Here is a 15,411-nt window from a genome sequence, read left to right on the forward strand (position 1 = left end):
GAGAGAGAGAGAGAGAGAGAGAGAGAGAGAGAGAGAGAGAGAGAGAGAGAGAGAGTGAATCAAACTGGAAACCATAAAATTTATGTGTATGTTCTCACCAATTGTCGAAGATTACCAAGTTTTATTGGACTTGCAGAATCATTATTTTTTGATTAAGCAAACAGGTATCCCGCCAATTGTCGAAGATTACCTTTTTTTTTTAATTAAGTAAACAGGTATCCATGCTTGCTTTAGGCTTTAACCATAACCTAGATATGTTTTATAGATGTTATATATGCTTTGCATACAAGTGCTCATGATTTTTTGAAGCCTATATATTATTTTCGTTCAAGCTAATGAATCCAGTACCATTGATCCTTAATCTTTAAATGAATGTTAGATTAGAAATAAAAACTTACAGCTTGTTTGGATGGTTGTTACCCATTGTATCGTATTGTATTGTTATCCTAAAACAATGTTTGTTTTGATCTTTAATTAAAATTGATTGTATTGTATTGTTATATCTATTGTTCCGGAACAATGAAAAGTCCAATTTTTTGAAACAACCGATTTGGTGTGGTGGGATTGTTTTCCATTTTTCTTTCCAATTATGCCCTAACTTATTACTTTATAATTCTATTTTACCCTTTATTTTTTTTATTTTAACTCCAACCTATAACCTACGCTTCGTCTCTTTTTTCCTTCGCCCACTTCCAACTCCAACGTTAGGTATAGATTTTGCTTTCCTTTTGTTTCATTCTTTCTTACTTTGATTTTAATTACACTTCTAATTACTTTATCTCCAATTAGCTGTATAATATTGGTTGTTTTCAAGTGTGCAAAGTGTACTTATTATTGTTTTTAATATTATTAACTTGTTCCACTAATTTGAATAAAATTTGCATGAATTTAATTGCTTAATTTATATATAAGACATAATTGGTGATAAATTAGTAGAAAGGGGTTTCTTAAATTACTTTTATGTGTAATTCCTGATAAATTAAATATTTAAAATAATTGAAGGTATTTTAGTAAACATATCAGTTACAGTACAGTACAATACAGTCAAACCAAACAGCAAACAATACGAACTATCCAAACATTGTATTCATAAAACGATACAGTACAATACGATACATTATAAAACGATGGGTAACAATAATCCAAACAGTGTTATTCGTTAATGACAATATAGGAGACCTGTGATGAATAAGTGTGGCGCTCTAGCTAAGCAACAATGTCGTGTGATTCGTCTTATATGTTTTCAGCTCACTAGTATTGTCGTAGATGATATTGACTTCACTTTTTATTATTGATTTTGGATTCACTATTTTACAACCTATGACAAATTAGATGAACCATGCATAGTCTCACGTTCCAATTCATACGACCATCGTGGAATAAATAGCACAATGGATAAGCTAATAACGAGCGAAAATAATAGAAATAACAAGGCTTGTGTTCTAAGGACATATTGAACAACTATTAAGGGTTTAAATGATAAGATTATCACTGTTTTGCCTTTAAGATAAAAAATTACCACTTAAGAGGTTGTGTTTGTATAATCATTTAAGTAGATACTTGTTAAGAAATTCTTCCACTAAATACCAAAAATAGACTTTTCTTCATTTGTTTTCTAGGCAAATGGACATTCTTAATATAAAAATAGAGTCTCTTTCATATAACATATACCCCTATAACCAATTTTAAACTATGGATATGCTTGTATATATTTACAGAAGTATTGCGTTTGAAATCCGATGTTATTATTAAGTTCTCTGCCTAAAAATTTTCACTTTATCAAATAGAGACATGTTACTTTTAGTACTACTTTGCCTATGGGAATATTTGAAACACAATATTCTAATGCCATGGTATTCCTTGCTTATTGACATGAGATTTGTTCAGCTGAATTTGCCAAGGGCATTGACTCTTAAAATATGAAAGGGTTTGTTAAACTATCAATCACAGTCTCTGGTGTGTGGTTGCTGGGGAGCTATTTGCACTTGGATTGACGTTACACGGACTCATTCACAGATACGTATTACTCTCGTTGTTTCATTTTATATGAATCTCTTTTCTTTTTAGCCCGTTCCAAGAAGATTGGCACATCTATATTTTGGAAACTATATACTTTTAACTTTCCTATTTTACCTTTAATAAAATTACTCTTATAGAAATGACAAGGCATCTATATACATTTAACTTATGTCACAAAAGTCTTTTATTCTTTTTAAACCTTGTGCCTAGTCAAATGGAGGGTGTTAGTATCCACTATGGGTTCGTGAAGTATTTTGCTAATTTTTAGGGTATTATAATTACCCCCATGAGACCCACACCCGTGTCATACTCCTGAGGTGTCCTTTCTCCTATAAATAAATAAATAAGTTATTTTAGAAGACAAATACCCCTAAATGGGTTCACTTGTTTTCAAGAAATGTGCAAAAAACTATTGTAGTTGACATTGCTGAAGTGTTGGCCCAGCGGTTAAGGGGTGCAAAAGTGACCTTTGGTTACAGGTTCAATCCTTGCACACAGCATTTCCCACTCTTTGTATTGCATTCTAACTTACAAAGTTCACACTATTTCCTTATCACTTTGTTCGCTTTCTTCTGGTACTATCAGTTCTCTTGCGTTATCCTCATATAGGACGGCAAGAGAAGGCTAAATGCTGACCAAATTCCTTTTCTGCCAATATGGATCTGATATCAGCTAGAAGCCACAACTTGACTATAGGATATTACTCTTGTTTGGAGGATATGGGGATATTGAGTTTGTTATGGTGCATAAGGAGAAAGTCTGCCCGCTGATCTCAGATGAAATGATGATAGAGATGTTGCACTTGCTGCAATCAATATCCTTTCTTTTTTCCTTTTTTTAGATAAGTAATCAAAGATTTTATAAATGCTTGCACTAAGGCAGTGCTAGAAAACATAACTACAAATTGTGCAAAATCAATATCCTTTATTTGAGTGTTAATTTCCTTATTTGTTTATTACAACTCATACATTTGCTATAACAATGAAACTCCTAAAAGTTTACATTACATATCAAAGAAAGCACAAAAACCTCTAAAATTGCATGTACACACCTACAGGACTAACCTTGATACCTCATATTATTTATTAATATTAAATCACACACATATCCAAAGATATGAGTTTCTGCGTCTGGTATAAGAAAGAAGCAAGCCGTCAGTGGCAACACACAACAAATGCTATGGTTGTAATCAGTATCATTTACTTGATGGTTATCACTATATCAGATCTATCTTGCGAGCTGATAGAGAAGAGCAAATTATGGGTTAAGACTTGTTTTATTTAGGAGTTTTGGTTGATTCTCACTCTCAAGGAACTCTGCTCTACAGTACTTTCCTCTTCTGTAGAAGTTAAGTTTTATGGATATGATGGGACTAAACCTCATATACAATCAAGTAGACCAAATTTAGATAATCTTAAAACATGTCAATTCATGATGAATCTTCGTAATACATATACTGACTGTGTTATGATAGTATGAATTGAGCTTAAATGGAAAAATGAGGATTCATATAGCCAACCCCAATCTGTTTGGGATTGAAGCAGAGTTGTTTTTGCTTTGAAAGATGCACCCAACAAAAAGGGCACCAAATCAAAATTAGCACAAGCAAATATATTAAAACCTTAAAAAAAGCTTTCCTTTTTCAGTTTTATTAGCATTTAAAAATTCAGATAATCAGAACTAGACAGCTTGATAGATTTTCTCAGTTCATTGTACAGAAAAGGAACTGAGCTTTTGCTTGTTGTAATGCACATTTAATTGCACCTGTTTTGTGCCATTTTACATTATAACATATTACCTTACTTGATGAAAGAAAACCTTTAAACATTCAAATAACTGGACAAATATGAATTAGGGAAAGTTATTAGCAACTAAAGCAGATCTACTTTTCTTCATTCACTTGGTATCGGATCTTTTCTAAATGAATCATTTGCCCTTCGACGGGAACTCCTATTTCAATTTTGGGATCAAACGTGTAATGTTGTTGAAGGCTACGGGAATTAACAAATTTAGAAGCAAAGGGCGTACCGATGATTCAATGATATAAATTGGAGAAGTCAGGAAAGGGAGAATTTCTGAGAAGAGCGACAATGATTTGAGGAGTGGTGAGACCATTTCTTGAGAACAGGGGAACGCTGCAACCGTTCATGGCCTTCCCTGTTTAGGCGGACAAAGTTGTTTTTTAGCTACGGGTAACAAGGGCAAGGCAGATTTTTATGGCACACTTGTATCATTTGAGGATGCCATCGGAATGCTAGAAACATGCTCATTTGTTTGCACTTAGGCCCTCATTTGTTTGCACTTAACGGAGGTCTAAATCTTAATCATCCAGATCTCAGACATTAAATAGTTTGTTTTTAAAGTCTGAATCTTAATTATTCAGATCTTAATCATTAAGTGTGTTTGCTTTTTTTACTTCACAACCACTTAATGGGTCTAAATAGGTCTGTATGATTAAGATCTATAACAGAGACTTAATTTCATTAAGATGTTATCACATATTCATTATTAACTGCCGCCACCGCCTACCATTATCAACTACCACCATGCCGTCACCGCCACCATAATCAACCACCACCACCACACCCTCCCTCCCACCACCACTACCTCCACCACCACCACACCACCATCATCCTCAATCATAGCCTCCATTATCGACCATCACCACCTAGTATCCCCACCACCCCGACCACCATCATTCTCACCCACAATCAACACTCAACCGTCTCAACTACCACAACTGACCACCCCATCACCATCAACAACCACAGCTGGCACTGCCCATCATTATAACCTACCACCACCATCCACCACCTTCCTCAATCACAACTACTACCACCACCCGACATTATTAACTATCACCCACCACCACCATCATCCTCAATCATAATCGCCACCACTACCAATCACTGCTAGCTACTAGCATGAACCACCATCATCAACCAAAACTACCACCAACCACCGCCTCTAGTCGGCATTCACCCGTTAGCCATCACCACCAACAACTATCATATTTTAAAAAACAATATATTTTATTGATAGAATATTAGTATTTCATTTGAATTTTATGTTTATTAATTTTCAAATAAAGATAAATTTTATGCATTCAGATGTTAAAAATCAAACAGTCTTAATTATTTTTATTCATATCTTAATACACATCTTAATATATTCAGATGTGTATTCAGATTCAGATGTCTTAATTTTAATATACATCTTGATATTCAGATGTGTATTCAGATTCAGACGTCATCATTCACATCTTAGATATTAAGTGCGTTTTGTTTTTAATGTCTGTATCTTAATTATTTATCATTAAGTGTTTTTTTTTTTTACTTCACAACTACTTAATGTGTTTGAATAGATCTGTATGATTAAGATCTATAATAGAGACTTAATTTCATTACGATGCTATCACATATTCATTATTAACTGCCGTCACCGCCTACTATTATCAACTGCCACCATGCCACCACCACCACCACCACCACAACCACCACCACCATACTCAACCACCACCACGATACCGTCATCCTCAATCATAGCCGCCACCGTTATCGACCATCACCATCCACCGTCCCCACCATTCCGACCACCATCATTCTCACCCACAGTCAACACTTATCCACCTCAACTACCACAGCCAACCACCCTATCACCATTAACAACCACAGCCGGCACCGCCCATCATTATAACCTACCACCACCTTCCTCAATCACAAACCACCACCCGCCACTATTAACTATCACCACCCACCACCACATTCCTCAATCACAAACCCCCGACTCCATTATTAACAATCACCACCCATCACCACCATCCTCAATCATAATCGCCACCACTACCAATCACTACTAGCTACTAGCATGAACTATCATCATCAACGAAAACTACCACCAACCATCGCCTCTAGTCGGCATTCACCCGTTAGCCATCACCACCAACAACTTTCATATTTTAAAAAACTATACATTTTATTGATAGAATATTAGATTAGTTATTATTTTATTTGGATTTTACGTTTATTATTTTTCAAATAAAGATTTATTTTTAGCATTGAGATGTTAAAAATCAAATAGTCTTAATTTTTAGTATTCAGGTCTTAATACACATCTTAATATATTCAGATGTGTATTCAGATTCAGATGTCTTAATCTTAATACACATCTTGATATTCAGATGTGTATTCAGATTCAGACATCTTATTCTTAAAAAAAAAAACAAATGAGGCAAGTGTACAAAAGTTTCCTATGGGACCGGAGCAAGCTATCATATTATAAAAGATTTTCTTTCTAAAGAGATTGAGTCAAAAAAAATTGTTGAGATACGTACTTATTTAAAAAATTAATAAACCTCGATTCTAAAATATTATGTCTTCTACCAAAATATTTATATGATGCGGAAGTCCTTTTGAAAGAAGTTATTCAAAAACAAATGCACCGTTTTATATTTCAGGAACAAGTTTTAAAAAACATTAATCGTTTTTCTCATAATCTTAATCTCTTTGGTTAATAAAATCCAATGGTTTATCGCTCCCAGTTAGTGCATATTCATTTGAAGCATATAGAAATTAGGCAAAATATAGAGTTTATCCATCGACCTTGCATTCAAATCCCTGTTACACACCTCTTTACCATGGGCAATCTTTTACACGCCCAACCTTTGTCGAGTGTGTCTAAGACATACCACTTTTTTCTTCACCAGATTTTCAAAGCATATGTATTGTCACGCGCCAATAAAGTCGTGACACGTGTCACTGATTAATAATAAAAAGATAGCACGTAAAATTACAATTATAGCCATATCTTCTTCATCATGTCCACCATAACTGTCATCACCATGCTTTCAATTTTTGTTCGTGCTCTTTCGATTTCCACAACTGAAGTAGCGAGGTAGTAATAATAAAGAGGAATGTGCATTTCTTAGCGAAGAAGATTAAGAATTTTACAATTTAATTATTTGTAAATTTACCCATTAACAAATTTAAAGAATATGCTTATATGCAAAAGCTTGAGGTAAGCTTTAATCGCTGGGGATATTTTTAGAAAATCCAATTTAACTTAACCATAACAAATTAAAGCTCAAGCTAAGCTTTTCTAGAAAAGAAAAGAATTTTCTGTACATGCGCTTGAGTCAAGCTTTAATGGTTGGTGGAACTACAAAGAGTTTTAATTGTTGAATTTTAATTATAATTTCTTTAAAAAAATCTACAAAACTAAAAACTAATGATCAACAAGAAGAGATATGAAAATTTTTGGTAGATCTATTTGAGAAGAGTAGATCGGGCGGAGAGAAGTGGGTCTAAGTGTCAAGGAGCAGCCATGGTAAGTTTGGTGATTTTTAAACAAGGAAAAAGATGACCCTATTTAAAATTTAAAAAGAAAAAACTAAAAAATTAAAATCTGATACAAAAATTCTCCTGTTCACGCGCTTCATTTGATGGTAAAGATACGCACTGACCATGTGAGCAAAGTGGTGTGTCTTAGACACACTCTATAAAGATTGGGTGTGTAAAAGGTTGTCCGTGGTGGAGACGTGTGTAACAGAAATTTGAATGCAAGGTCAATGGGTAAACTATGTATTTTGCCTAGAAATTATTGTACAAGAAAAATGGAACCAAATTGATGTATAGCGAGCACGAGATATGATGAGAGGCGAGGAATTATGGTTGAAGGGTAAAATTTTATTTTTCTTGGAATACTAATATATTTTAATAGTATATAATGACTAGTTTAGTATATAGAAAATAATAAGGATAACGGTTCCATAATAAAAAGTTTTGTTTAATGGATAATTTTTTTATTTTTTAATTGGTCCAAGTATGGTCGTCAAAATATTGCAACATTTAAGTTTTTTGAGTTTTTTTTTTGGTTATATATATATATATATATATATATATATATATATATATATATATATATATATTACCAACTATAGCTAAACAAGTGCATTATTTTCAGGGGGGGTATGAGTTAACCCCTGAGCTATGATCAAAAGTATTATATTACAATCCAAAAAAATTCTAGGAAAAACAGTTCCTAAGATGTCTATCCAAAAAAACTTCATTTGCAGACATCAGAGGAACTGTCATAGTTCTTGTTCTACCAAAAAAATCTTTGTTTGTGCTCTCATTTGCCATCAGATCAGCTACTTTGTTCGTCTCCCTGTAGCTGTGCTTCACCACCACGTCTCTTAATCTTAGGATGATTGACTAGCATTCAAAAATGATTGAATCAAAGACATGGTTACCCGAGTTAAGCATTCTTATTACCTCTGTTGAATCAATGTTGATTTCAAGGGGTATGAAGCCTCTTTGCTCAGCAATTTGTAAACCGTTGAGCACTGCAAGAAGTTCAGTTTGGGTGTTTGTGGTGTGAGGCAGACTTCCCATAAATTCCAGCATCCAGTTGCCGCTGGATTTTCTGAAGACTCCTCCCACACACCCCTTCCCAGGATTCCCTATAGTTGCCCTGTCGCTGTTGAGCTTGTAATGGCCTGTTAACGGGGGAACCCATTTGACCCAGATGGTCTTCTCTTTTATGGGTGTTTGGTTAACTGAGATAGTGATATACTCAGTTGCCTTAGCCAAAACAACAGAAGTAGGGACACTATCCTTTTTGTTGTTGAAGAGGTTATTATTCCTAGTAATCCAGAGCTGCCAGAAGCCAAAGGGAAAGAGGTCTTCCCAATTAAGAATGTTGTTGAATGGTTTTCCTCTAAGCGTTGACCAAGTGCCAGACCAGGACCTACTAGTGAATGTAAGGGCTGAGTTTGGGTTGTTGTGGTGCATTTTTATGTTAGCTGTTGCTAGAATGATTTTGCATTAGGGCACTGATAAGTTAGGATTTTAACATATTTTATGCCCCTACTTGCCTATGCTTTGATCATATATTTATACAAAATAGTCCCAAAAGGCTCACAGGTTGTGCTTGTTTGCAGGTTTGATCGACAAAGTGACGAAATGTCAAAGATCGGCTCAAAAAGGAGTGAAACCTGTTAAAGTATCAAAGACCAAGAAATCTAAGGGAAGAAGGCCTAGTGCGGACCGCGCAAATTGGTATGCGGCCGCACTAGGAGATTCAGAGAGTTGGCAAACTGGGCTCAAGGGCAATGCGGCCGCGGTACATATCTCGCGGTCCGCGATCAGGGCTCCGCGGCCGCACTACTCTTTTGTGCGGTCCACGGTCAAGAGATTCAGAGAACTATAATTTTTCCAAGACAATGCCATGCGGTCCGCGGTCGTTATTGTGCGGACCGCGCCAACTCCCTCCGCGGCCGCGGTCCATTCTACGCGGTCCGCGGAGTCCAAGTTCAGAGATGCCAAAGTTGAAGTCAAGGAGCCCAGTGCGGCCGTGGTCCATTTAGTGTGGCCCGCACTGACCCTGCAGGGGTATTTTTGTCCAGTTTTTCCAGCCTAGTATAAATAGGACATTTTACCATTTTTAGGTCATCAGTTAATTTCAGAATTGGGCTGCGCTTGTGAGAACACCTTGTGTAGCCATTTTTGGCATCTTAGCTTCAATTTAACGATAGATTCTTGTACTTTAATTTAGTATTTAATTAATATGTCTTGTTCTTCATCTATTTCTTCATTTTCTCTGTCAAGCATGTGTAGCTAAACCCATTAGCTAGGGTTGTGGCTCAACCCTAGTGTGGGTAATTGATGGGTGTTTCCATCTAGGGTTAGATTGACTATGGGTGTTTGCTATTTGGGTTGATTTTATGTTTTAATCTATAAATTGGTGGTTGCAAACACTGATTTGTGCTTTGTGGATTTGACTCTTCTTGAGAAAGAGAGTCTAAGTCCCCAAAATTGACCCAACAAGGAATTGGGATGGACTCATGAGAAATGATAGTCCCAATTAACGGGTTAAATCTCGAGAGAGTAATCACCCTACTTGAACCCTAGTTGCTTGGTCTAATTTGCCTACCCATTTGGTCTTGAGAGAGTCAAGTGGGCAAAATCACTCTCTCTACCGAGAGGTGTGAGAGTGGGTAAAATTGTGCAACGGTTATAGCATAAGCCCCAATTATGTCAATCGAACCTTAGTAACACCTACCCGTTAATTAACCACCTAGGTGATGTCACAACCCTAGTGCCCTTCTTCCCATTAGATACAACTTTAGCAATTATCTCGTAGCATAATCTAGTTTCAATTAGTAGATTGATAATAGTAGTTTATAATTGAAAAACCCAAAAATGTTGGAAGTGACATTTAGAACAATTACACGACTCTAGTCTAGATACCCAGCTCCAATTTCTAGCTCTCTGAGGAATTCGATCCCGACCCTCAAATCGGGTAAAAGCTATTGTGACCCTCTCTTCCTACTTTATAGTAGTGTGGAGTTGGCAGCGATCACTTTTTGGCGCCGTTGCCGGGGAGCTAACGGTTTTGGCTATCTATTTAGTTAGTTTTGTGTGTTGTTCTTCTTTCCTTCTTATTTACTAAATTGTGTGTGTGATTACTACAGGTACCCAATGGATTTAAATGCGAATGACCCTCTTGGAAACGTCCTTGCGGGGGAGGAGGTTGAGGATATTGGAGATGATGAGGTGCCTCTTGTACCTCCAGGACCACGACGAGGCCGCCAGGCCAATGCTAATGACAACATTCCAGACCCTCCTCCGCCACCTCCAAGAGCGGTTCCTCGGGTGCTACCAAATCAAGGATATGCGAGTGCCATCATTCCTCCCCAAATCTGGGCGGGGAACTTTCAAATCACAAATGTCATGTTGACCTTGCTCGAGCAACGAGGATATTTTACGGGCGCCTCCGATTAAAATGCCTACAAGTACTTGAAGGGGTTCGTAGATACATGCTGGGGTAGCAAGCAAACAAACGTGTCCGAGCTGTTTTCTCTTCGGGGTAAAACGTTGGATTGGTTAGAAAGGCTCCCCAATCATTCCATCACTATGTGGGATGAATTGGCGGACAAGTTTATTTTCAAGTTCTTTTCGCCGAGTCACATGGCGCGCTTCGTGATGAAATTTTGGCCTTCAAGCAAGAGCCAACGGAACCCTTGCATGAAATATGGGAGAGATTTAGAACAATGGTGAAAGAATGCCCAAACAACGATATGACCGAAGCAATGATTCAACAAACCTTTTATCGTGGCATCAACACCACTAATCAATGCATTGTGAACCAATTGGCCGGAGGCAACTTTATGAAGCTTCCTTACAATGAAGCTTGTGATATTCTTGACGAGATGGCTGACACTTCTTCGGCTTGGCAAAGTAGGGCTAATGTTCCTCAAGGCGACCCTACGGTGATCCATTTGCACAAGGAGTTGCATGACCATGGTCAAGCTATTGCCGAGCTTACTACTACTATGAATCAATTGGCTAAGGCGCAATTACAACAAGTCCAAAATCCTCGCCAAGTCAATGCCATGGAAGGAGTGAATATGCTTAAGAGAAGGCAAAGAGGGCAACAACCTCAAGGAAATTGTGATCAATATGATGATGGTGGTGGTTTTTCAAATGAGTGTTATGATGAGCAAAGCGAAGAAGTTCAATATGTCAATAACTATCAAGGCAATCGAGGCAACTCTTCAAATCAACAATGGCGGCCCCAAGGAAATTGGGGCAATCAACAAGGTGGTGGTAATTGGAACAACAACAACCAAGATGGAAATTGGGGGAACAACAATTCAGGCAACCAAGGGAATTGGAATGGAAATAACAACAATTGGAACAACAATGGTCAAGGCGATTGGAACAACAATGGAAACCAAGGCAATCGGGGGCAAGACTTTCAAAGGCCCCCTATGTACCAGCAACCGAACAATCCACCCCCGTTCCCTTCTCAAGGTTCTAGTTCTTCGGGTAATGATATGGGAAGAATAGAAATGATGTTCGAACAAATGATGAAGAAGAACCAAGATTCCGATGCTCAATTGGCTTCCCGCAATACCTCCATTCGGAATCTAGAGGTGCAATTAGGCCAAATCTCTCAATCGTTGAATACTCGCCCAAAGGATGCTCTACCAAGTGATACGGTAGTGAACCCTAAGGGTGGGAACAATTATGTGATGGCGGTTACAACAAGAAGTGGGAGAGGCGGTGATGTGCATGCCTCGAAAGATAAGCAAGTTGTGGATGATGATGTTGAGTTGCAAGAAGATGGTATTCCTTTGGTAGTTGAAGATGTGATAGAGAATGATGTGAGGATTGATATTGATGAGGCCGAGGTGGAAACTCAAGAGGCCGTGAACCCGTCTAGGGAGCACATAATTGACATTCCGGAGCCGGTGGTGCCAAAAGCCAAGACACCTTTGCCTAGACCACCTCCGCCTTATCCTCAAAGGCTAGCCAAGAAGAAAAGTGACAACCAATTCCGAAAGTTCATTGACATGATGAAGAGCTTATCCATCAACGTGCCTTTGGTAGAGGCTTTGGAGAAAATGCCTGGGTATGCGAAATTCATGAAGGATTCGGTTAAAAAGAAGCGTTCCATGGATTGTGAAACAATAAAGATGACTCACCAAGTCAGTGCGATAGTACATTTCATGGCCCCGAAATTAGAGGATCCTGGTGCTTTCACTATCCCTTGCACCATTGGTAGTGCAGACTTTGCCAAAACTTTATGTGATCTTGGGGCAAGCATCAATTTAATGCCCTTCTCAGTTTTCAAGACTCTAGGTATTGGGCCTCCAAGGCCAACTTCCATGAGATTACAGATGGCAGATAGATCAATGAAGCGTCCTTTGGGTATAGTTGATGATGTACTTGTCCGGGTGGACAAATTTATCTTGCCAGCGGACTTTGTGATTTTGGACTGTGAGGTGGACTATGAGGTCCCAATTATTCTAGGGAGACCTTTACTTGCAACGGGGAAGGCATTGGTTGATGTTGAAGCGGGTGAACTAACTTTCAGGGTAGGTGATGAGAAGGTCGTCTTCCATGCTTGCAAATCCATGAAGCAGCCCAATAGCACCGAGGTGTGCTCTTTTGTGGACATTGTCACAGTTGTGATAGTGGATGACACAAGTTCTATGATCAACGTGGAGGATCCTCTTGAGGCCGTGCTCTTAAATCTTGATGTCGATGATGATGCAAGCAGAGTGGAGTGTGTCAATGCTCTACATGGGATGGGCTCTTATTCTTATGAGCCGAGAAAATTGTCTTTGGATCTTGAAAATCGGAAAACTCCACCAACCAAACCATCAATTGAGGAGCCACCAGTGTTGGAGTTGAAGCCACTTCCTCCACACCTCAGGTATAAATTTTTGGGCTCTAATTCAACTCTTCCAGTTATTCTTTCTTCTTGCCTTACTAACTTGCAGGTTGAGGCCACTGGATGGACTCTGGCGGACATTCGGGGAATAAGCCCCGCATTTTGCATGCATAAAATTATCTTGGAGGATGATGCATGACCTTCCTTAGAACATCAACGGAGGCTAAATGAAGCAATACAAGAGGTGGTGAAGAAAGAAGTGATCAAATGGCTTGATGCGGGTGTGGTGTATCCAATCTCCGATAGCTCATGGACTTCCCCGGTGCAATGTGTACCGAAGAAAGGCGGGATAAAGGTGGTGATAAATGACAACAATGAGCTTATTCCCACACGAACCATTATCGGGTGGAGAGTTTGCATGGACTACCGGAAGCTTAACAAAGTGACCCGCAATGATCATTTTCCCTTGCCATTCCTCGATCAAATGCTTGATCGCCTTGCGGGGCGAGCCTTCTATTGTTTTTTGGATGGGTATTCGGGCTATAATCAAATTTTAATTGCCCCGGAAGACCAAGAGAAGACAACTTTTACATGCCCATATGGTACATTTGCTTTCTCCCGGATGCCATTCGGGTTGTGCAATGCTCCGGCGACCTTCCAACGTTGCATGATGGCTATTTTCACCGACATGGTGGAAGACATATTGGAGGTCTTTATGGATGATTTTAGTGTGGTTGGTGATTCCTTTGAAGAGTGCTTGGTAAACTTGGACAGAGTCTTGGCCCGATGTGAAGAAACTAATCTTGTTCTCAATTGGGAAAAATGCCATTTTATGGTTGAAGAAGGTATAGTGTTGGGTCACAAGATTTCTAAGCATGGGATTGAGGTAGACAAGGCTAAGATCGAGGTGATTTCAAGGCTCCCGCCCCCCACTTCTGTCAAAGGGGTGAGGAGTTTCCTTGGGCACACCGGGTTCTACCGGCGGTTTATCAAAGATTTCTCGAAGGTTGTGAATCCCCTTTGCAAGTTGCTAGAGAAAGATTCTAAGTTTGTTTTTGATGAAAAATGCATGGAGGCCTTTGAACTTTTAAAGCACAAGTTGACCACTACCCCTATCATTACCGAACCTAATTGGAGTTTGCCCTTTGAACTAATGTGTGATGCAAGTGACGTTGCGGTGGGGGCGGTGTTGGGTCAACGGGTTAACAAAATGTTCCATCCCGTGTATTATGCAAGTAAGACTATGAATGAAGCTCAACGGAATTACACGGTGACGGAGAGGGAGTTATTGGCCATTTTATTTGCCATGGAGAAATTTAGGCCATATCTTATGGGGGCCAAGGTGATTGTACACGGACTATGCCGCCCTTAGGTATTTGATGACCAAGAAGGATTCCAAGGCAAGATTGTTGAGATGGGTGTTACTTCTTCAAGAATTTAACTTAGAAATAGTGGACCGGAAGGGAAGTGAGAACCAAGTTGCGGACCATCTGTCCCGCTTGGAGGAAGAAGGGAGGCCATGTGACGGCCTTGAGATAAATGATACATTCCCCGACGAGCAACTTCTTTCCGTGTCAATGTGTGACATGCCATGGTTCGCAGACATTGCCAATTTCATTGTGACTGGAATTGTCCCATGTGAGCTCTCTTCCAACCAAAGGAAGAAACTCAAACGGGATAGTTTGGATTTTTATTGGGATGATCCGTACTTGTTTAAGATTTGCACGGATGGTGTGATTAGAAGGTGTGTCCCGGAAGGTGAACAATTGGGTATTTTGGAGGCTTGTCACTCCTCCCCTATGGTGGCCATCATGGAGGGGTGAGGACGGCTTCGAAGGTTTTGAGTTTCGATTTCTATTGGCCGACTTTGTTCAAGGATGCTAGTGATTTGGTAAAGAGATGTGATCAATGCCAACGAGCGGGAGGGATTTCCAAGAAAGACGAGATGCCTCTTAACACAATTCTTGAAGTTGATATCTTCGATGTTTGGGGTATTGATTTTATGGGTCCTTTTGTTAGCTCGTGTGGGAACACTTACATTCTAGTAGCAGTGGATTACGTGTCAAAATGGGTTGAGGCCGTGGCCTTGCCTAACAACGAAGCTAGGAGTGTGGTGTCATTTCTAAAGAAAAGCATTTTCACAAGGTTTGGTACACCCCGGGCAATCATTAGTGATGGAGGATCGCACTTTTGTAATAGAGCTTTTGATAC

At 38.8% G+C, this 15,411-nt stretch overlaps 1 protein-coding gene and 1 long non-coding RNA gene across 2 annotated transcripts in view; one reads left to right on the top strand and one right to left on the bottom strand.

Moving 5' to 3' along the window:
* The window catches only part of LOC109231346, a 16,928-nt gene extending 12,660 nt beyond the window's left edge, over positions 1 to 4,268 (bottom strand). Inside the window, exon 1 of the long non-coding RNA XR_002068795.1 lies at positions 4,048 to 4,268. This is a non-coding gene — a long non-coding RNA (uncharacterized LOC109231346). The remainder of the gene's footprint in view (positions 1 to 4,047) is intronic.
* LOC109231705 (RNA-directed DNA polymerase homolog) lies at positions 11,748 to 14,203 on the top strand (the record flags this gene model as incomplete). Its single annotated transcript, XM_019397344.1, has 2 exons — positions 11,748 to 11,759; positions 13,454 to 14,203. Coding segments are annotated over exons 1-2 (762 nt in total), but the record flags the coding sequence as incomplete, so codon positions are not given.

The sequence above is a fragment of the Nicotiana attenuata genome, chromosome 8 (genome assembly GCF_001879085.1).
Source record: "Nicotiana attenuata strain UT chromosome 8, NIATTr2, whole genome shotgun sequence".
Lineage (NCBI taxonomy): Eukaryota > Viridiplantae > Streptophyta > Magnoliopsida > Solanales > Solanaceae > Nicotiana > Nicotiana attenuata.